Raw genomic sequence first — 23,096 nt, forward strand, 5'->3', positions numbered from 1 at the left:
ATTCTAAGGGCTCATTCCCTTTGCTCTGTCTCTGTGATTGGAAGTCTTGATCTCTCTGCAGCCTCCTATTAATGTACTTGTACTATGAAATAGCGGGAAGTCTGTAAAGAATTTGTAATGTCCATTAAAAGTCATTACCATCACCTGTCCTTTCCCTTAGGCCATATGTGCTATACCTAAATCAAGATCAGCCCAGGCTAGTAATTTCAGCTATCAAGAAAGCTGAAACAGGAAGAGCCAAAGTCAAAGGACCTAATAACACCACGTCTAAAGAAGAAAAATTAGCCAGGAGCTGTAGCTTATTGTGGTATAATTAGTGGGCTGGAGGAGCACTTGCAAGTTTGTACCAAACCCTAAATGAATAACAAGGAAAGAGCCAGTAGATGAGGTAAAAGGAAGAGAGAGGAGGGGGAGAGAGAGAGAGAAAGGAGAACACTGGAAAAGCATTCTCTATAAGTGACAGATTTCCTATTCCTGTATAGGGCAAGCTGACCTGGAATTGTCCTAGGTCAGCCTCCCTAGCTGCTTGGATTCTAGGTAAATATTACTGTCCTAGGAGAAACAGCATGAGCTCCTAAATGAGTTTCATGACATAAAAGACTGAAAGATGTCTGTTGATAGAAAGATCTAGAGATCTTGAGAACCATAAAAGAAAAGAAAGGACTTGGAGGACAGAATTCAGGCTTCACCCAAGCTAATGTAGATACCAGAAGACACAGATCAAGTCTCCCTGTATCCAGGTTGGCATGAGGATTGTCAAGACTCCATTCATTCCCCATTCCCTTTGCGCTGTCTTGCTTTCAATCAGTTGTGGACACCACTTTTCTGAACAGAGGAATTAACTGTCTTTACTACCATGTGTTATGAGATATTAAAGTACACATTTTAAAGTTGTCCAGTTTTTGAATGTGCCAACATCTAAGGAGTACAAGTTAAATTGCTTCAGATAACTCTTCTTAGTAAATGAAACCTGGGACAATTTATTTGCCAGGCTTATTTGGAAAAGGACACTTTCTTCTATGACATCAGAACTTTGAATTCTCATTAATGTGCTTCTCAGCCTTATTCCTCAGGTGAAAATTCTTTGTTTAGCTCTGTACCCCATTTTTAATAAGGTTATTTGGCTCTCTGGAGTCTAACTTCTTGAGATTTTGTATATATTGGATATCAATGCTCTGTTGGATTAAGGGTTGATAAAGACCTTTTCCCAATTTGTCGGTTGCCATTTTGTCCTATTGACAGTGTCCTTTGCCTTACAGAAACTTTTGTAATTTTAAGATCAATTCTTGATCTTAGAGCATAAGCTATTGGTGTTCTGTTCAGGAAAATTCCCCCTGTGCCCATGTGCTCAAGGCTCTTTTCCAGTTTCTTTTCTATTAGTTTCAGTGTGTCTGGTTTTATGTGGAGGTCCTTGATCCACTTGGAGTTGAGCTTATTACAAGGGGATAAGAATGGATCAATTCGCATTCTTCTGCATGCTGACCTCCAATTGAACCAGCACCATTTGTTGAAAAGGCTATTTTTTCCCCACTGGATGGTTTTAGCTCTTTTGTCGAAGATCAAGTGACCATAGGTATGTGGGTTCATTTCTAGGTCTTCGATTCTATTCCATTGATCTACCTGCCTGTCACTGTACCAATACCATGCAGTTTGTAACACTATTGCTCTGTAGTACTGCTTGAGGCCCTAGATACTGATTCCCCCAGAAGTTCTTTTACTGGTGAGAATAGCTTTAGCTATCCTGGGTTTTTTGTTATTCCAGAGGAATTTGAAAATTGCTCTTTCTAACTCTATGAAGTATTGAGTTGGGAATTTGATGGGGATTTCATTGAATCTGTATATTGCTTTTGGCAAGATGGCCATTTTTACTATATTAATCCTGCCAATCCATGAACATGGGAGATCTTTCCATCTTCTGAGGTCTTCGATTTCTTTCTTCAGAGACTTGAAGTTCTTGTCATACAGATCTTTCACTTGTTTGGTTAGAGTCACACCAAGGTACTTTATATTGTTTGTGGCTATTGTGAAGGGTGTCATTTCCCTAATTTCTTTCTCAACCTACTTATCCTTTGAGTATAGGAAGGCTACTGATTTGCTTGAGTTAGTTTTATATGCAGCCACATTACTGAAGTTGTTTATCAGCTGTAGGAGTTCTCTGGTGGAGTTTTTTGGGTCGCTTAAGTATACTATCATATCATCTGCAAATAAAGATAGTTTCACTTCTTCCTTTCCAATTTGTATCCCTTTGACTTCATTTTGTTGTCTAATTGCTCTAGCTAGAATGTCAAGTACTATACTGAATAAATATGGAGAGAGGGGGAAGCCTTGTCTAGTCCCTGACTTTAGTGGGTTGCTTCAAGTTTCTCTCCATTTAGTTTGATATTGGCTACTGGTTTGCTGTATATTGCTTTTACTATGTTTAGTTATGGGCCTTGAATTTTGGTTCTAAACAAGACCTTTAACAACAAGACCTTTAACATCAAAGGATGCTGAATTTTGTCAAATGCTTTTTCAGTATCTAATGAAATGACCATGGTTTTTTTTCTTTGAGTTTGTTTATGTAGTGGATTACACTGATGGATTTCCAAATATTGAACCACCCCTGCATCCCTTGGATGAAGCCTACTTGATCACGGTGAATTATCATTTTGATGTGTTCTTGGACTCAGTTGGCAAGAATTTATTGAGTATTTTTGCATCAATATTCATAAGGGAAATTGGTCTGAAGTTCTCTTTCTTTGTTGGATTTTTGTGTGGTTTTGGGATCAGCGAAATTGTGGCTTCATTGAACGAGTTCACTAGTATTCCTGCTGTTTCTATTTTGTGGAATACTGTGAAGAGTATTGGTGTTAGGTCTTCTTTAAAGGTCTGATAAAATTCTGCACTAAAACCATCTCATACTGTGCTTTTTTTGGTTGGGAAACTGTCAATGACTACTTCTATTTCTTTAGGGGTTATGGGACCATTTAGATTGTCTATCTGATCCTGATTTAACTTTGGTAGTTGGTATCTGTCTAGGAAATTGTCCATTTCATCCAAATTTTTCAGTTGTGTTGAGTATAGGCTTTTGTAGTAGGATCTGATGGTTTTTGTTATTTTCCTCAGTTTCTGTTGTTATTTCTCCTTTTTCATTTCTGATTTTGTTAATTTGGATACTGTCTCTATGCCCTCTGGTTAGTCTGGCAAAAGATTTATCTATCTTGTTGATTTTCTCAACGAACCAGATACTGGTTTTGTTGATTCTTTGTATAGTTCTTTTTGTTTCTATTTGGTTGCTTTCAGCCCTGAGTTTGATGATTGGTGGTCAGTTCTGGAGAAGGTACCATGAGTTTGATTAAATCCATTTGGTCCAAAACTTCTGTTAGTCTCACTGTGTCTCTGTCTAGTTTGTGTTTCTCTTCTACTCCTCTTGGGTGTATTAGCTTCTTTCTAAAGCTGTTCTAAAGCTTTCAGGTGTGCTGTTAAGCTGCTAGTGTATGCTCTCTCCAGCTTCATTTTAGAGGCATTCAGAGCTATGAGTTTTCCTCTTAGCACTGCTTTCATTGTGTCCCAAAAATTTGGGTATGTTGGGCCTTCATTTTCATTAAATTCTAAAATGTCTTTGATTTCTTTCCTTATTTCTTCCTTGACCAGGTATCACTGCATAGAGCATTGTTCAGCTTCCATTTTTATGTCGGCTTTCTGTTGTTTTTGTTGCTATTGAAGACCACCCTTACTCCATAGTGATCTGATAAGAAGCATGGGATTAGTTCCATCTTCTTATATCTGTTGAGGTCTGTTTTGTGACCAATTATATGGTCAGTTTTGGAGAAGGTACCATGAGGTGCTGAGAAGAAGGTATATTCTTTTGATTTAGGATGAAATGTTCTATAGACACCTATTAAACCCATTTGGTCCAAAACTTCTGTTAGTTTCACTGTGTCTCTGTTTAGTTTGTGTTTCCCTGATCTGTCCATTGAGGAGAGTGGGGTGTAGAAGTCCCACAATTATTGTGTGAGGTGCAATGTGTGCTTTAAGCTTTAGTAAAGTTTCTTTTACAAATAAGGGTGCCCTTGTATTTGGAGCATAGATGTTTCGAATTGAGAGTTATTTGTGGTAGATTTTTCCTTTGATGAGTATAGTGTTCTGTGTCTTTTTTGATGACTTTTGGTTGAAGTTCTATTTTATTGGATGTTAGAATGGCAACTCCAGCTTGTTTCTTGGGACCATTTGCTTGGAAAACTGTTTTCTGGCCTTTTACTCTGAGGTAGTGTTTGTCTTTGACACTGAGATGTGTTTCCTGTTGGAAACACAAAAGTGCAGCAAAGTGTTAGGTCCTGTTTATGTATCCAGTCTGTTAGTCTATGTCTTTTTATTCAAGAATTGAGTCCATTGATGTTAAGAGATATTAAGGAATAGTGATTGTTGCTTCCTGCTATTTTTGATGTAATTTTATGTTTGTGTGGTTATCTTCTTTGGGGTTTCTTGAAAGAAGATTAATTTCTTGCTTTTTATAGTGTGTAGTTTCCCTCCTTTTGTTGGTATTTTCCATTCATTATTCTTTGAACTACTAGATTTATGGAAAGATACTGTATAAATTTGTTTTTTGTGATGGAATACCTTGGTTTCTCCATTTATGGTAATTGAGAGATTTGCTGGATATAGCAGTCTGAGTTGGCATTTGTGTTCCCTTAGGGTCTCTATGGCATCTGACCAGGTTCTTCTGACTTTAATAGTCTCTGGTGAGAAGTCTGGTGTAATTCTGATAGGCCTACCTTTATTTGTTACTTGACCTTTTCCCCTTACTGCTTTTAATATTCTTTCTTTGTTTAGTACATTTGGTCTAATTATTATGTGTTGGAGGAATTTCTTTTCAGGTTAAATCTATTTGGAGTTCTGTAGGCTTCTTGTATTTTCATGGCTATCTCTTTCTTTAGGTTAGGGAAGTTTTCTTCTATAATTTTGTTGAAGACATATACTGGCCCTTTAAGTTGGAAATCTTCACTCTCATCTATACCTATAATTCTTAGGTTTGGTCTTCTCATTTTGTCCTGAATTTCCTGGATATTTTGGATCAGGAGTTTTTGACATTTTTCATTTTCTTCTACTGTTGTATCAATGCTTTCTATAGTATCTTCTGCCTCTAAGATTTTCTCTTCTATCTCTTGTATTCTGTTGTTGATGCTTGGATCCATGACTCCTGATTTCTTTCCTAGGTTTTCTATGTCTTGAGTTGTTTTTCTTTGTGATTTCATTATTGTTTCTACCTCCTTCTTTAGAACCTGGATGGCTTTGTTTAATTCCTTCACCTGTTTTGTTGTGTTTTCCCTTAGCTCTTCAAGGGCTTCTCCCTGTTTATTTGTGTTCTCCTGTATTTTTTAAGGGAGTTATTTATGTCCTTCTTGAAGCCCTCCATGAAGCCCTCCATTAGCATCATGACCTATAATTTTAAATACAATTCTTGCTTTTCTGGTGTGTTGGGGTATTCAGGACTTGCTGTGGTGGGAGAACTGGGTTCTAATGTTGCCAAGTGGCCTTGGTTTCTGTTGGTAGGGTTCTTGTGCTTGCCTTTTTCCATCTGGTTATCTCTGGTGCTAGTTGGTCTTGTTGTCTCAGGCTGGGCCTGTGATCCTGTGTCCTTACTCCTAGGAGACTATCTCTCTTCTATCAGAGTCTGTGCACAGAAAGCTGTGGAGCTGCCTGTCTCCCTGGGGCAAATGGCAGCCTGAAGTCCTCTGTCCCAGCTGCTTCATTGATCATATGTCCTGTGCACTCCTAGTTGTTCCCCTACAGAGAGAAGGTGCAGCTCTCACCTCCTCACTCAGCAGTGAAAGCACTGCTGGAAGATCATTCTCTCCTGGCAGGCTGTGTACAGAGGCTGTGGAGTTGCCCGGCTCCCTGGCCCGAATGGTGGCAGGAAGACTTCCCAGCTGTTCTCCTGATCTTAGGCCCTGTGTGTTCCTAGTTGTTCCCCTCCAGAGAGAAGGTGGAGATCTCACCTCTGTACTCAGAAGTGAAAATGCTACTAGGAGATCACTCTCTCCTGACTGACCTTACACAGAAGGATCTGGAGCTGCCAGGCTCCCTGGTCCAAATAGTGGTGGGAAGCTTATTTTAGTTTTTCAATTTGCATTTATTCCAAGTACTTGACCTGCTGTGATGAATAGAGGTGGCAAAAATAAGTATGCTTGTTTTATACATGATTTTAAAGATTTTTTCCATTGCCCTAAATTTACTATGAGATTAGCAATGGGATTTTCATTTCTGACTTTACAGTAAGGAAATTTATGTATAGTTATAGACAGTTTTGGAAATTTTATTACTGAAAAGAATATTTTTTTCGAATATTTCTCAGGCAAAGACTGATAAGAGTTTCTTTGGGGTTTGGGTGTGTGGTCAGTAAGACAAAGTACCTATATAGTGGTAAATATCCTGAAACTCACTCTGTAGTCCAGGAGGCCTTGAACTCACAGATCAACCTGTCTTAAAGGTGTTCACCACAACCTGGCCAACAGGAGTATCTTTTCTTCAGTTTGTCAGTATAGTATGACTTGTCCATTGGTTTTTCATGCTGAACTAATTTTACATGTTATTGGGAGAAAACTCCGTGTACTTTTAAGAATAATTTTGATGTAGAATTGATTTCAGTAAGTATGATGGTGGCATACATACCTGGAGTCACCCATTAATGTTTTTTGGCAAACTTCTAGACAAAGATAAAATCTTAACATTTACAGATACAAGATTCCTCAGAGCCCCCAAGTAACTGGGGACATAATTCCGCATACGCTTTGTTCTGGCTGCCAGTTGTGTCTTAGTAGCCAGCACTTTTTTCTTTGGTGACCACTATGGGTTAAAGCAGACACCTGTGAAAGAAGACTCCATGGAATGATTTTCATGCTTTTTCAGGGTATTGAAGACAAATGGCAGTCTTAAGTGTCCATCTCTATATATGTAGCACAGAGATTAATGTAAACATATGAAAAAACACATGTGTGGTCATTTATTAGATGGCAATCAGAGGAATCATTACACATGTGCATCAGGACGTGGGAGTGTTTACACTTCAGCATCAGCTCTTTCTGGTAAGAAACTGACAAAAAGAGTGAGTCTCACTGAAAGTGCTGACAATAGAAGAGTGGACAGAGGATTGAGAGGTTTGGTGCTTTTGACACTGGTGATGGTACATGGGAAAGACAGGAAGGATAAAAGGGAGATTACACAAGGCTGTTGTCAGTAAACTCTTGCTTCTCTTCAGTAAAAGGGGGAAAACATTTCTGTACATCAAATTTGTCATGCGGGATGGCCTAAAGGAAGAGCACCTGAAGAATGACAAAGTACTACTTGCTATGTCACCAAACCTCCTTCCATGTCTCTTCCTTTGTTCTTTTAATTGGTAATTGTGGTCCTTCCTTGACCTCTGCACAGGGTTCACTCTGATCCTCCACTTCTTACTTGGTTCTTTTCCTCATCTGTATCATACAGGCACCAGTGCAGAAGTGTGAGGAGGAGGAGAGACAGACACAAGATCACAGCAACTATGGCCTCATCCGTCCTGGAGATGATAAAGGAAGAGGTGACCTGTCCTATCTGTCTGGAGCTACTGAAGGAACCCGTGAGTGCTGACTGCAACCACAGCTTCTGTCGAGCCTGCATCACACTCAACTATGAGTCCAACAGAAACACAGAAGGGGAGGGCAACTGCCCTGTGTGCCGAGTTCCTTACACGTTTGGGAATCTGAGGCCTAATCGACATGTGGCCAACATAGTAGAAAGGCTCGAGGGGTTCAAGTCCATTCCAGAGGAGAAGCAGAAGGTGAATGTCTGTGAACAACATGGAGAGAGACTCCAGCTCTTCTGTAGGAACGATATGATGGCCATCTGCTGGCTTTGTGAGCGATCTCAAGAGCACCGTGATCACCAGACAGCTCTCATTGAAGAGGTGAAGAATGAGTACAAGGTAAGGAGCAGGAGGATACAGGAAACAAAGCAGAATACAGTAACAGATGGGAAACTCCCACGTTTTCTGACAGGGTATTTACCTGAGCATTATAGACTTTGAACTTGATATATCATTCTGAACTCTTTTACATTTTGACTCCTAAAATGACATGGTGATTTATTCCCCTTCAGCCTAAGAGAATCTACCTCGACTACAATTGCTAAGATAAAAAAAAAAATATTTTGGAACTGCTTCTTTAAATTGAGTTGATGTCAAGGAAAGCCAAAACAACAGAAGAACTTGTGCTGTCTTCTGAGTTTATATCCTTTCAATGTTAATGTCAGATTCATTCACCGGACCTAACATGCCATCTAGTGACTCCCCACAGTGGGGTTAACAAGCACATTTCACACAGCAGTGAAGAGAATGTGCACGTGGGAGCTGAGACATCAGGCAGGAGACGAGGCTTTCCATAAGGAGGAACACAGCAGCAAGTTCTGGGCGTAACATTTGTTTTCTCTTGCTTATTTTTGAGACCAAAGATAAACTCACAGAGACTGTGGCTACATGCACAAGTCCTGAACGGGGTTGTACCAGATGGAATTCTGGAACAAGATGCAGAAGTGGACATATTACCCATCCCTAACCCTGAAGCAATCTGTAATTGATCGCTACTTGAACTGAAGAGTTACTTTTCTCTAAGGGAGTCACACTGGGGAAAGAAACCATTGTTAAGGAAAGTCCCATGCCCAGCAATGGATGCACAGCCAGCACAAGTGTACCAAGCCCTTATTAGGAGGTTCTTTCTCTGATTATGTTGTCAGGACTTTTCTTTCCCTTTTTGTGTTTAGAACCTCATAGGTCCTTGGTTTTACATCATGGCTTGAGTTTTATGGGATCCCCATGTGTTCAGAACATATCTTCTGCATCTATAGGCACTTCTTGTGATTTTTTTTATTTTGCTCTTTTTATGGTTTGTTTGCTTTAAATTTTGCTTATTGTATTTTCTTTGATTCCGTTGTTATTATTTACATGCCTCTTTGCTTTCTTTTTAAATTATTTATTGGTTCTTAGTGAATTTTACATCATGTACTCCAACCCCACTCATCTCTGACCCTTTATTACCTGCGCTTCACTCTTACAAGCTCCCCACTAACAGTGAAAAACTCATTGAGAAAGCTGTAGTATGTCACACTGTGTCCTACGGTATACGATTTAGTCCAAAATTCTTTGCTTGCAAATGATCATTGCAGTGAGTCATTGATCTGCTCTGGATCCTCTGGCTTCTAATATTTTATCACTACTAGAACCTCACTAGCACTCCTCTCAGATATCCTATTGTTACCCTGTGTCAAGGTGATCCTGTAGTATTGGATCTCTATGACTGGTCCCTTCTTCTGCTCTGGCAGTTCATTGATGGGGTAGATGCTGCAGTGGGGAATTCTAAGCCCTGGGTCTTGGCCTGAGCAGTATCTAAGCCACGGGCTCTCGCACACCTTTGAGGCCCACTCACCATGGATCCCAGGAACCAGAATCTGCTCTACCCTGCTGCCTGTATGAGGAATAGGGCCTGCTCTCCCATGTTTTTCAACTGCTGAGGTAAAAGACATGACCAGTTCTCACGCTATCATGACCCTGGTGCCAGTTCTTCTGACTGTCAAAGATGGCAAGGGATAAGGGGAGAAGGGTGTCTCTCCCTTGTCTACATCACTGCCCAACAGTCAAGCAGGAGGGCTCTTCTGCATTCACACGCTTAGGGCCTGCTAACCAGCACCCCCTTTCCCCCCATATCCATGGCCAGCTCCACTGTGCTGCTCAAGAAAGTTACAAGATCTACTCTCCCAAGTGCTCCAGAGAACAGGTTCCTCTGTTTTCTAACAGGAGACACAAGGGTGTGGATATGGATATGAAGGGAGGGGAGGTGGTGAGGAACCTGGAGAAGTAATGAGGGAAAAAAATTAATCAGAATGTATTGTGTGGAGCTAAAGAGAGAACTGAGCACTTAAGAGCACCAGGTGTTCTTCCAGAGCTCCTGAGTTCAATTCCTGCAAGCACATGGTGTCTCACAGCCATCTATAATAGGATCTGATGCTTTGTTCTGTTATGTAGGTATGCAAGCAAAGAGAGCACTCACATACTTGAATAAATAAAGCTTTTTTAAAAACATGCCTTGAAATACATGTTGTATGAAAAGTCATTTTCAGTGAAAGAAAGAAACATAACTACAAAAACTGTAGTTATAAATAAAAAACATGGAAAAGAAAAAAGAATGTTCTTATGACCAGTTGTGGTGCAGGTTTTAAACTCAGAGCCCTGGCAGCTGATACTTGTGAACCTCTGAGTTTCAGGAGTATGCTTGTCTACACAGTAACTACAGGAAAGCCAGGGCTACACAACATGGTCCAGTTTTTTTTTAAGTGCAGATATCAATTATCACGTGATTATATGATATATGTATATACTTATGGTCAGAAAACTAACAAAAGTGTCGTGGTTCTCTGATGCTAGAAAGAAAAGGTTTCTACTGAGTGGGATGACTGACTTTGAGAGATTTCTGTCTTTGTCTGTATTGGGGTGGTGTACAAAATACAAATACAAAAATTAATTGAACTGTAGTCTTTTACTTTATTCTGTAAATATTGACACATATTTTCAAAAGAGAACAGCCTTAGGCTTCCTGTCTTTCCAGAAGAGTTTCTTGGCCTTTTCTTAGGAACAGCAGTCCTACTAATCACACAAGTTGACTCTGCTCCAATTCCTTTCTCACAGGAGAAGCTACAAGCTGCTCTGCAGAAGCTGATGGAAAATGAGAAAAGATGTGGTGAATGGCAGGATGACCTCCAACAGCAGAGAGCTGACTGGAAGGCAAGTGGGAACCCTTCCTAAGGGCATCAGCCTGATGCCCAAGAGGGACCTGGGCAAGAAGCTCCAGGGGTCTTTACTTCCTTGGAGCTGATGAGGTCAGGAGGCCTTGATATTCCTCCCTTCTGATTTCCCTAGAGCTGGAGATACAGTGTCAGTGTATCAGAGCTGAGCTGGGCTCTGTGATGAGCTGGATCCAGGGAGGGCCTTAGTCAGAACGGCTGCTGGTGCTACTCCTGTGGTGCCTTCTGAAACTCCAGCTGTTGGAAATATACTTGGAAACAGGCCCCAATTCTATTCTCAGGGTTTAGCTTCTCTTATGCATGCAGAGGGGGAATTAGGACTGTAGCAGGCAGGAGCACGTATCTTAGACAACTGTTTAAAAACTGAGCCAAATCCAGTCTTCCCACTATGGCTCGTGTGGCCTTGGCCTGGGTGACCCAAGAACTTTGTTTTGGGATGTACTGAACAGAGATTAAAAGGAGACACATGATTCCCTCAGAATTTTCCTACACTCACTACAATCCTTTCCTACACTCAATTCCCTGTGAAAGCTTAGAACAGTATTTCTCTATCTCCTGGTCCTATTTAGTCAGATTAAATCCCTCTCTCTTTTCTTACCCATGAAGAACCAAATACAGAGTGATATGGAAAATGTTCAAATAGAGTTTAATGGACTAAGAGAACTCCTGGACTCCAAGGAGAATGAAGAGCTACAGGAGCTGAAGAAAGGGAACGAAGGTGTTATGAAAAAGCTGGAAGAGTGTGAAAATGAACTGGTGCGGCAAAGGGAGTTGGTGAGAGACCTCATCTCAGATGTGGAACATCAGTTGGAACTTTCAACGATGGAAATGCTTCAGGTAAGAATTCAGGAGAACCCAGTGTCTGAGAGTCAGCGGGCATGGAAGCCATTGCCCTCTCTCTTTGCTGCTGTGTTTTTTCTGGTGATGGCAGTGAGATCTTTCTTTAGTCTTTCCTGAATCAGGTTTAGAAGCTGCAAGAATCATTACATGCATGAATGTCCAGAGGAAATGGTATTTTATTATTTTATCAGGTACAGTACAAAAGCTGAACCTTGGACAGAAGAGCTGTTGGATCATAGGTAGATATTGTTGGGTACCAGCATACCACAACATGAACACAGATCTCAGATGGAGATAATTTATTGAACATTCTTCCAAGGACTAATCCATGACGGTCATAAACCAGACTCTGGAGCTGATGCAACCATGAGTCTGATTCCTACAAGACTTTTAACCTGAAATCCACAAATATCTGTGACAAGTTATTCCACCAATCAGGATTTAGGGTTAGGGGACAACCTTAGGAGCATGTCTTTGTTGTACACTTATTCTGCTCTCATTGTTTGGAGTATTCTATTGTGGAAGGGTACTTACCTTTTCTAACTTTTATGTCTTAACTTGCCAGCCAGTTACCCATGTGCTTCTCTCTCTCTCTGCCAAGTAGGATCTCAATTACCAGGAAGTTATTGGGAACCTAAAACTTTCTTGACCCCCATTTAAAGTGGAAGTCTTGTTCCAAATGATTTTTTATATTGATGCGGGTATGCCTCTTATGTTTTGGTACATCCCAGGAGCAACTCATAAACCAAACCATAAAACTTATACATACAGGTACATGAAGTTCTACAGGGCAGTTGATTCAGGTCCAAGCTTATTGTGGCTAACTACACAAAGCAGTTCTAACTGACCTATATTGTGATTGCTTCCCAAGAAAATTCCAAGAACAAAACAGAACATAATACACAATCAACTTAGAAATGAAATGTTTTCTTGTAATAGCACATGAGAAAGTTTCTTTGTAATCTTAGTAACAGTATAAAATGGCTAGCTAGACAGGCAGCAGTTAACTAGGCCTTAACAGTTAATAACCTTTTGTATTTCTAAGGATGTGTGAAGAACATTTTCAGCTATCAGGTTAGTCACTTCATCAGAGTTTGAAAGTAGCACTGGTTATTTCTTCCTCTGATGATTTGAAACATTTATTTCCACTGCCTCTGATTCTAGTGGGAGTGGGACTTGTGGTGGGGATATGATCCAGGAACTCAGAGAGGTTTCCATGCCTCTGTATTCCAGTGGCTGATGTGAAAGGTGGCTTCATTATCTATAAAGGCATAAATTTATAGTATATTTGATCTTCATCATATTTTTAAATAATTTATACCAAAGTCATATTCTGGTTGTGAATATCACTGTGGGAATTTGGTTTTTCCATTGAAATTGTCCTTGGATGTTCTAGAAATTTTTCATAACTCATTTGATTTCTTTGTTTCCATTGTGTTAATTTAATTACAACTGAAAATATTCATATTAAATAGAATTATGCATTTATGTCTAAACTGAGCTAGTTCATATAGATTGAAACTTCAACCAACACACTTCACAGTCTTGAAACTTTATCTCTTGACTAGTGAATCTGCCCATTTTTCTCTACCTCTAGTCCCTGAGGACCCCTATTCTGATCCTTACTGTTGTGAGATCAAATATGTATACATGAGACTTACTTGAATAATATCATTTAGTGTTTTTTTTGTCTTCCCAGCTGGTTTAGTGTAATATAAATTCTCTGGAGCTCAGATAAGTTATGACAAATGACAATACTTCTTGGTTTTAAACATCTAATATTTTAATATATGCTGATTATGTCATTTTTATCCATTCATCTGTAGATTAGTCCTCTGGATAACTCTCTACTTTATCTACTATAATAATGATTCAGGAGTCATGAGCATACAGAATTCTTCAAGAGGACAAATTTGAACATCAGAATTCATCTATAAGTAGAATAATTCATGTTCTCGCAGAATCCCTGTTACTATGGCATCTATTGATAGGTTATTTGTCTGCTGATGAAATGAGCCAATCCAAGACAGATTAGAATATATTAAAAGCAAGTCTATTGGAAAGTTGAGGTGCCGATTTAACATATCAGTATGGACCTGGCCAGTCAGGTCTGACTTCAATAAGCCCATACTAAAGAGCCAAAATAATATTAGGCATATATTAGGCACATAATAAATGTGGCTACTTTGGAAGAGGGACAAAGATTCACAAAATTGTGCTATCCTTATTCAGATTCCCTAAATGAGATCACAGTTTAAATAGAGAACCAAGAATTTGCACATATGAGTAGTCCAGGCCAAGGTGTGGTCCTGTCCATCATTCCCCCATCATGATCTGGGTCACAGTGTCACACTCTAAGGTGGTCAGACAATTCATTACAACAGTTTGAAATCTTTTAAGGAGACCAGGTCTTCCTCTGACTAAAGCTGTTTTTCTTCTCTCAATGTGAGATCTTAGAGAAATTTCTGTTTCTTTGGAATCATAGTTTCAACAGTTTGATAGTCAAATTGAGAGACATATATATCTCTTTACATCAGCTGCTTTCCTGCTAGGCCAATTGCAGAGAGAGGGGGAAAGCAGAAGGGGTGGGGAAAAAGAGGGTGGAGTTAGCAGAGATCTAGTTACTTGGTTTTAAGAATTAAACATTCTGAATAAACACAAAACCCAGGATAATGAAAACTGTTCTCAATGATAAAAGAACTTATGGTGGCATCACCATCCCTGACCTCAAGCTCTACTACAGAGCAATAGTAATAAAAACTGTATGGTATGGTACAGAGACAGGCAGGAAGATCAATGGAATACAACTGAAGACCCAGAAATGAACCCACACACCTATGGTCACTTTATCTTTGACAAAGGAGCTAAAAGCACCCAGTGGAAAAAAGACAAGATTTTCAACAAATGGTTCTGGGTCACCTGACAGTCAACATGCAGAAGGATGCAAACTGATCCATTCTTAGCTCCCTGTACAAAGCTCAAGTCCAAGTGGATAAAGGACCTACATATAAAACCAGGTACACCGAATCTAATAAAGGAGAAATTGGGGGAAGAACCTGGAGCACATGGGCACAGGGGAAAATTTCCTGAATAGAATGCCAATAGCTTATGTTTTAAGATGAAGAATTGACAAATGGGACCTCATAAAATTAAAAAGCTTCTATAAGGGAAAGGCCACTGTCAGTAGGAGAAAACGGCAACCAACAGATTAGGAAAAGATTTTTACCAATTCTATATCTGACAGAGGGTTAATATCCAATATATTCAAAGAACTCAAGAAGTTGGACTCCAGATAATCAAATAACCCTATTAAAAGATAGGGTACAGAGCTAGACAAAGAATTCTCAACTGAGGAATAATGGATGGCTGAGAAACACCTAAAGAAATGTTCAATATCCTTAATCATCAGGGAAATGCAAATCAAAACAACCCTGAGATTCCACCTCACACCAGTCAGAATGACTAAAATTAAAAACTCAGGGGACAGAGAATGCTAGCGAGGATGTGGAGAAAGAGGAACTATTCTGCACTGCTAGTGGCATTGCAAGCTGGTAAAACCACTCTAGAAATCAGTTTTGCGGTTCCTCAGAAAATTGGACATAGCACTACCTGAGGACCCAGCTATACCACTCCTGGGCATATACCCAGAAGATACTCCAACATGTAATAAGAACACATACTCCACTATGTTTATTTTTTAATAGTTTTATTTTCTATATTCGTTGTTTCATTCCAAATGATTTGGCCTTTACCAGATCCCCCTTCCCCATATGTCCCATAAACCTTCTCTCCACCCATTCTCCAATCACCTCCCTCCTTTTTCTCTGTCCTGATACTCCCCTTCAATGCTAGATCAATCCTTTCCAGGATCAGGACCCTCTCCATACTTCTTCATGGGAGTCATTTGTTATACTGTTTGCGTCTTGGGTATTCAGAGCTTCTGGGCTAATTAATATCCACTTATCAGAGATTGCATTCCATGTGTATTCTTTTGTGATTGGGCTACCTCACTTAGGATGATATTTTCCAGATCAAAGCATTTGCCTAAAAATTTTGTAAATTCATTGTTTCTAATTGCAGAGTAGTATTCCATTGGGTAAATATACCACTTTTTCTTTATCCATTCCTCCTTTGAGGGACATCTGGTTTCTTTCCAGCTTCTGGCTATTATAAATAAGGCTGCTATGAACATAATGGAGCATGTGTCTTTATTGCATGCCGGGGAATCCTTTGGGTATATGCCCAGGAGAGGTATAGCAGGGTCCTCCGGAAGTGTCATGTCCAGTTTTCTTAGGAACCGCCAGACTGGTTTCCAAAGTGGTTGAACCATCTTACAGCCACACCAGCACTCCACTGTGTTTATAACAGCCTTATTTATAATAGCCAGAAGCTGGACGAACCCAGATGTCCCTCAACAGAGGAATGGATACAGAAAATGTGGTGCATTTACACAATGGAGTACTATTCAGCTATTAAAAACAATGAATTCATGAAACTATTAAGCAAAAGGATGGAGCTAGAAACTGTCATCCTGAGAAGGTAACCAATCACAAAAGAACACACATAGCATGCACTCACTGAAAAGTGGATATTAGCCCAAAAGTTAGGAATACCCAAGATACAACTCTCAGACCACTTGAAGCTCAAGAATAGTATAGATACTTTGATTCTTATTGGAAAGTGGATCAAAATACCCACAGCTTACAGCCAACCAATAGAATGCACACAAGATAACCAATGGAGCAGCTAGAGAAATGATCCAAGGAGCTGAAGAGGTTAGCAGCCCTGCAGGAGGAACAGTATGTACCAACCAGTACCCGCAGAGCTCTAGGAACTAAACCACCAACTAAAGAGTAAACATGGTTGCAGCTACATATGTAGCAGAAGATGACCATTTCAGACATCAGTGAGAGGAGAGGCCATTGGTCTTGTGAAGGCTCAATTCCCCAGAATAGGGGAATGCAAGTCAGGAAATTAGAGGTGGGGGGAGATGAGCAGAGGGAGGGGGAATGGGTAACTCAGAAAGGGGATACCATTTGAAATGTAAATAAAATAAATACCTAATAAAAAAATTAAATATTCTGTCTCTGGTCTTTTTTGATTCCTCAATATTAATATACCAAATCATGTGTAAATGATTAAAGAATTTGGAATTCAGGTTCTCATACATATGAGTTTCCAGTAAGGTAATGGAACCCTCACATGTAGCATGAGAAAAATCATGTGCTTATTTGTTTCACAGTATGCACATAAAAACCTATGTAAGCTTTCAAACAACTGTTTCTTCATCTTTGGTCTCCAATGTCTGGTAGTAAAAGACAGAAAGCATCTATTAATTTACATATAAGTCAAATAAAGAGCCTTGCTCTATATTTAGATCATGTCTTGGGGAATTGTGGGTGACTGATTTGATTCTCTCTTGACTTTAGTCTCTTCAGCCAATAAGACTGTAACCAGGATTTGCAAGAATGAAGAAGATGTTATTAACTGTGTTTTCTCCTTTCTTCCTAGGGTGTAAATTATGTCCTGGCAAGGTATGTCTGGGATGATAAAGAAGGATAGCCCTATTGTGTGGTGAAAATTATTTAATTTTCAACTAAAGACCTCTGGGGGTTTCCTAAATTTACACTTAATGCTATTATGACACTCTAGTAAGAAGAAAGGGGGAGGAGAAAGGCAGGGTCTGGACATTTTGTAACTACTGAGAACATACTAGGTTCTCCTTTAGGGGACTGGGTTATGGAGATCTATTGAGCTAGGTCAGTAGTGAGATGAAGCAAATGGACCTACAGGTGCTTTTGGACTCCTCATGGATACATCATCTGTCCATGCTGTGTGCTTGTATCTAGCTCTGGATCTGCAGGTAACACGTGCAGATAGGTAGTGTATGTCCTCTGTGTCTGCAATGTTCACAAAGTTCTATAGTGGAAAAATTTCTGAGTATTTTGTGTATTTCTCCTGGGGATAGGGGAATTCCAGATCCAGATATCCTTTGTGTTCGCACTTAGACATTTAAGAAAAAGACTTGAATCTGTGGGCACAATATTTTGGCAGTGAAACAATAGCTGCAGTAGGAATACCTACTGGACAAGACTGTGGTAAGTCTCGCCCTTGTATGTAAAGTGTCACATCCCAGCTGTGAGCCATCAGGCTCCATCCTAACCTGTGGAACTTTTGTCACCCTAAGTGTAGTTTTCCTGTCTTCTTTTCCAAAGTTTGTCATCTTAACAAGAGAACTTGAAGAAGCAGATTTTGGCTGATAGTGTCCACATTGAAAAAAGTATTTGAAGTCTTGGCTTTCTTCAGATGGCTTTTAAAACTCTATTATACCAGATTCTTGAAATCCCCTCTTACTTCTATCCTTTCATCCTTTCATCCTTCCTTCCATTTCTTTCTTTTTTCCATGTTTTTATTGAATCATTTTTGTTTTGTTTTTTTCCTGGTTTTTTTTTTTTTCAGACAGGATTTATCTTTGTAGCTCTGGCTTTCCTGGAACTCAGTGTATAAAACTGGTTGCTTTTGAAATCAGAGATCCCTGTACATCTGACTTTGAAGTACACAGCCCACACATTATTTTTCTGCTACTTCAGTTTGATTTTTATTAATTCACTAATTTACATTTAAATGAGTTCTAGTAGAAGAGGAGGGAAAGTGGACGAAGCACGTTGTGTGAGTGTGAAATTAAGGCACTGTGCTTAGGAGAATAAGGCTTTCCTAGCATCACATAGCAAGTAAGTGGGTGGGATCATAAGTGTGCCCATATCTCTGCAGTTAATAGTCTACAGTCTTCCTTCTCAGAATTCTCAGGAGAGTTCAAGCACATTTATGGTTAGAATGACAGGGAGTTAGCATTGGTCAAAAGTCAAAGGTTTTAAAATATGGAAGTCAATATTTTATCTCTAGGAGTCAGAACCTTAGACTGACACAGCCCCAAACTGTCCCTCAAAACAGAAGAATGTTCCAAGCTCCAGACCTGAAAGGAATGCTGCAAGCATATCAAGGTGAGAGCAGCTAAATTCTGTGATTCTGTGTATGATTCTGGGTGTGGCTGGACTGCATATAGAAGCAAGTAAGGTTTCTGAGTATGGGTGGAGGGACAGAGAAGAGTAGATACTGTATCCCTATGATGTCATTGTACAGGATGGGAATTCATCATTCATCCCATCCTATATCAAGTTCCAAACCTTCCACTCATCTGGAAAAGAAATGGATTTTAATGATTTGATTCCTTTGATTGTACTTACTGCTGTAAACTTTCATTATTTCAGGGATCATGGATATCCAGCAATACTGGGGTAAGGAGAAACCACAACATCATGAGGCCCTCTCTTCTCAATGTCTTCCAGAGTCTATTTCTCTGTTAAGTCTCACGTTTCATGTTGTTACTCCCAATATGTGCAGTAATCTGCCTCACTTTGAGTTTAAACAAGGCTTTTCCACATTTCCTTTCTCTTTGTCCTTATGCTTCTGTTGCTTAAGTTAAAAATGAAGCTGTACCTTGTATTTCATCTGACTCAGAACATATATGTTTCATTTTTCTGCAGTCCATGTGACTCTAGGTGAAAGCAACCAGGAAGCCATTGTCATTAACAAAGAAAAAAGACAAATACAACTTATAAGTCACTATAGGAGGAATCTTCATGTTTCTGAGACCTTCTATTTGGGTGTCCTGGGATATCCAGCTATTGAGTCAGGGAAACATTACTGGGAAGTAGAGGTGTCTACAAGTAATGCCTGGCTCCTCGGATTAAATGATGGAAGGTGTGCTCAACCCCAGCTTCATCCAATGGGACCTCATCCAACGGGACCTCATCCAATGGGACCTTATCCAACAGGAATTCCATTGAGATCTCCTCCAGTGGGACCTTATCCAACAGGACTTCATCCATTGAAAATTTATCCAATGGATACAATGAGCTTCAAACTGCAACCTAGTTCTTATGTTAAACAAAATGGAATGTACCAACCTAAATGTGGCTACTGGGTTATAGGGACGGAAAATAGGTCTGAATACAAGGCCTTTGATGAGTGTTCTATCACCCACAATTCCAGTGTCATGGCCCTCTCTCTGCCTGGTCCTCCCAGGCGTGTCGGGGTTTTCCTGGACAGGGAAGCTTGCACTCTCTCATTTTATGATGTTTCTAACTATGGAGCTCTCATCTATAGGTTCTTTGACCCTGCCTTCCCTGTTAAAGTCTATCCATATTTTAATCCTTTGGAATGTTCAGGGCCACTGACAATATGTGGGCCACCATGTTAAACCCTCACCTCTATCTGTGCAGTGCCCCCGTGTCTGGTATGCCTCATGTGCCAGAACTCCCCTGCATCATTCTAATTTTTTTTTTGTCTTGGGTCCTTTTTTTTAATGACCTTCATTTCGAAATACAAACTGTATCATTTCCTTGATCCACTTGCTTCTTTACTCATAAGATAATTACTGTCATTTGTCATTTCCCATATTCCCAAAGAGAATTGTTGCTCCCTCACTAAGTGAATTAGAGCCTCTGCTAATACCATATCTTTAGAACCACAGTCAAAAGAGTGACTCATGGAGAACATGGTTCTCTGCAAAAACAACATATGCATTCAGTTTGTAAGACGTGGTTATTCTTGTTGGATGTCAGAACACAGCTACAGAACCCATTCCTGTGAAAGGATATACTGAGTGCTGGCCTCAGTATACTCTGATTCTGAATATGGGCTTGTGCCTTGATTTCATGTTTTCCAAGATATAATCTATAGTATAGTTCCAGATACTTGTGCTTATATGGTCTGTCCTGAGACTATTGTAGGAAAGGCTTGTTAATCTTTTGTATGGTCTTACTGGTATGTATTTGCATGTTTTTTCTGATTTGGTTTTCCTGAACTCAAACAACCTTCCTGCTTTCTTTTGTACATTCATGTTTAAAAGTAGTCTGCAACTGAACTAAAGTTCTTTGCAGCATAACGCTATAGTGCCCCCATTCTTTAAGGTCTTCAAACCCCAGGGCTTACCGACAGAACTACCTAGGTCCACAATGGTAGACTCACCTTCCTTTTTGTAGTGCCAAAGACAGAAGTCAGGGCTTCTTGTGTGTCTATGAGTTGCTCTACCACTGAGTTACTTGCCTCTACTCACTTTAGAAAATTTGTGTCGGAGTCCCTCGCTAAGGAACAGCCTTAGCAGAAGGTCAGTATAACCATAATGCTTGAGCTTCATCAAATAGTTAAGAAGGAAATTTCCCAAATGAGATCCACTAAGACCATGTGTTTAGAGTATCCAGATTCTAATCCTGCCTTTCCACATAGCAGTGCAACCCTGAATAACATCCTCTCAAGTCTATGTTTACTTGTTTTTTTTTTTCTTTTGTTTCATCTTTCTTTTTTGTTTTTCATTTTTGGTAAAATAGTACATTGATATTGCAGGTCATTGTAGGAAAATAAATCTGAAATCTTTAGAAGGCTCTGAGAGTAAAAGCCCTTTCCTCTTAGAGTGATGAACTGAGTTTGTTCACTCAGACCCTCTTGGCTGAAGCAGGCAGCCCACTCCAACAGATTATTCCCTCACACCACAAATATGCTACAGAACACTTAGGCTGAAATACATACACAAGTGAAAAGAGGTTGTGTAAATTTTAGTGAGAAGAAGTTCAATACTTATAATGCATTCACTGCACACTCAGTAGGTGGTAGTTGTGCTAATTACTGGATAGAAATGCAATACTGATGTTCTATGTGACACTGTGTGACCGGGGAAACTAAATATATCTCTCCTCTTGTCTTGCAAACTGCCATCAAGACTACTCTAATATGTTGTAGATCTCTATGATTTTGTTGTTGTTGTTTTCACACTTATTTTTTAAGAGGATACTTATTTGGCTATATTTATTATCAAATAAGCTAAAGTCTATGATTTTTCATTTTACATTAAATGATACTGACAAATGTATCCACAACTGTACCTTCTGTTATGTTGTGAAACATAAATAGAATGTTTCTAGGAACTCATACTGCTTCTAGCATGTAACAGGCATCCACTATGGTGTCTACTTTTTTTCTTCCTTTTAATGTGACTTTTAGGGTTCTGTCTAAGCTCCACCCCACAATTACCTGGCAACAGCCAGGTATGCCCCTCCCCACAGTTGCCTGGCAACTGCCAGGTAGGTCTGGTCTATAAAAGAGGGTGCAAGGCCCTTCCTATCTCTCTTATCTCTTATTCCTCTTGCCTCTCTGCACCTCTCCCCTCTCTGCCCTCTTGGGCTTTCCTCCCCTTCCCCCTCTCTCCATGTGGTCATGGCCGGCCTCTACTTCTCTACTGTCTCTGCCTTTCTCTGCCTCAACTACCCCAATTAACTCCCATCCTATGCCCTGAATAAACTCTATATCATGTCTGTGTGTGCCTGGTCCCTTGGGGGGGAAGGAAAGTCTGGGCATGGGCCCACCTAGGCACCCCTTACCCCACACTGCCATATACCACATTCTCTAAAACCTCTTTCTCTTTTTATGAACATAACAGTGACCATAACAATGTATCATTGGAATGACAAACAGATGTTGCCATGATGGTTTTGATACAATCCCAGCACTCAGAAGACAAAGACAAGAAGATTTCAGTGCATCTGAGGCCAGGCTCAGTTACACAGGATGACCTTGCTTTGGCTTGCTTTGCTTTTATGTTGAAGTTTACAATACATAGCAATAGACCAAACTCAGTACCTTTACAGGAGAATGTGCAAGGCTCTAGATAAGCGAGGTTCAAGAGGACAATGTGAAAAATTACTGATGAATCAGAGTTAATTTAAAAATTCATATTGACATAACAGAGAGAGACAGAAAGGACACAACATGGGTTGTTGTTGTTCCCAAAGAATTTGAAGCCCCAGCACAACCAAAGACTAAAGGAGGGATCTCTGCAGAGCATGTAGACAGGCAAAACTCTTCTTCTACCATTTAGCATGGGAATGAGTTCTCAGCAGGAGCCTGTAGCCAGGCTTTCTGATGTCCAGGCAGGAGTCCTAGCAGTCATTTGACACAGGATACAGCAACCTCCAATGGAAACTCACTTAGGCTAGTATGGCAAATGAAAGGCAGGGGACTCAAGTCCCCTTAGGGCAGCTGCCTTAGTGAGAGGAGTAGAAGGAACACTTACAGGGCAGAAAGTACAATCCAGATTCTAGCATCACATGCTGGCAGAGTATGCAGCAGACCATTCAAAACCTTCACATTGCTTCAGGCATCAGGGAAATGCAAATCAAAATCACCCTGAGATTCCACCTCACACCAGTCAGAAAGGCTAAGATCAAAGATGCATGCGACAGCAGATGTTGAAGAAGATGTGGAGAAAAGGGAATACTCCACTATTGGTAGTGAGATTTCAAGCTGGCACAACCACTTTGGAATTCAATCTAGCAGTTCCTCAGAGAACTGAAAATAGTTCTCCCTGAAGACCCAGCTATACCAGTCCTGGACAT

General features: G+C 40.0%; 1 protein-coding gene across 5 annotated transcripts in view; it reads left to right on the forward strand.

Annotated features, from left to right (window-relative positions):
- LOC127663948 (tripartite motif-containing protein 30A-like) overlaps positions 1-23,096 on the forward strand; it is a 131,662-nt gene that overhangs the window by 18,843 nt on the left and 89,723 nt on the right. For 2 of the 5 annotated variants that reach the window (XR_007973070.1, XM_052155791.1), the window contains exons 2-8: positions 7,465-7,939; positions 10,691-10,786; positions 11,413-11,643; positions 17,158-17,180; positions 18,550-18,647; positions 18,915-18,941; positions 19,191-19,914. Coding sequence is in view for 4 of the 5 variants with exons in the window: in XM_052155791.1 (XP_052011751.1) it covers positions 7,520-7,939; positions 10,691-10,786; positions 11,413-11,643; positions 17,158-17,180; positions 18,550-18,647; positions 18,915-18,941; positions 19,191-19,906 (1,611 nt within the window). In the remaining variant the exon portion in view is untranslated. Of the gene's footprint in view, positions 1-7,464; positions 7,940-10,690; positions 10,787-11,412; positions 11,644-17,157; positions 17,181-18,549; positions 18,648-18,914; positions 18,942-19,190; positions 22,017-23,096 lie in introns of those variants that run through there. The other 3 variants (XM_052155802.1, XM_052155780.1, XM_052155810.1) reach the window with 2 other exon arrangements.

This window comes from Apodemus sylvaticus, chromosome 1, assembly GCF_947179515.1.
Source record: "Apodemus sylvaticus chromosome 1, mApoSyl1.1, whole genome shotgun sequence".
NCBI lineage: Eukaryota > Metazoa > Chordata > Mammalia > Rodentia > Muridae > Apodemus > Apodemus sylvaticus.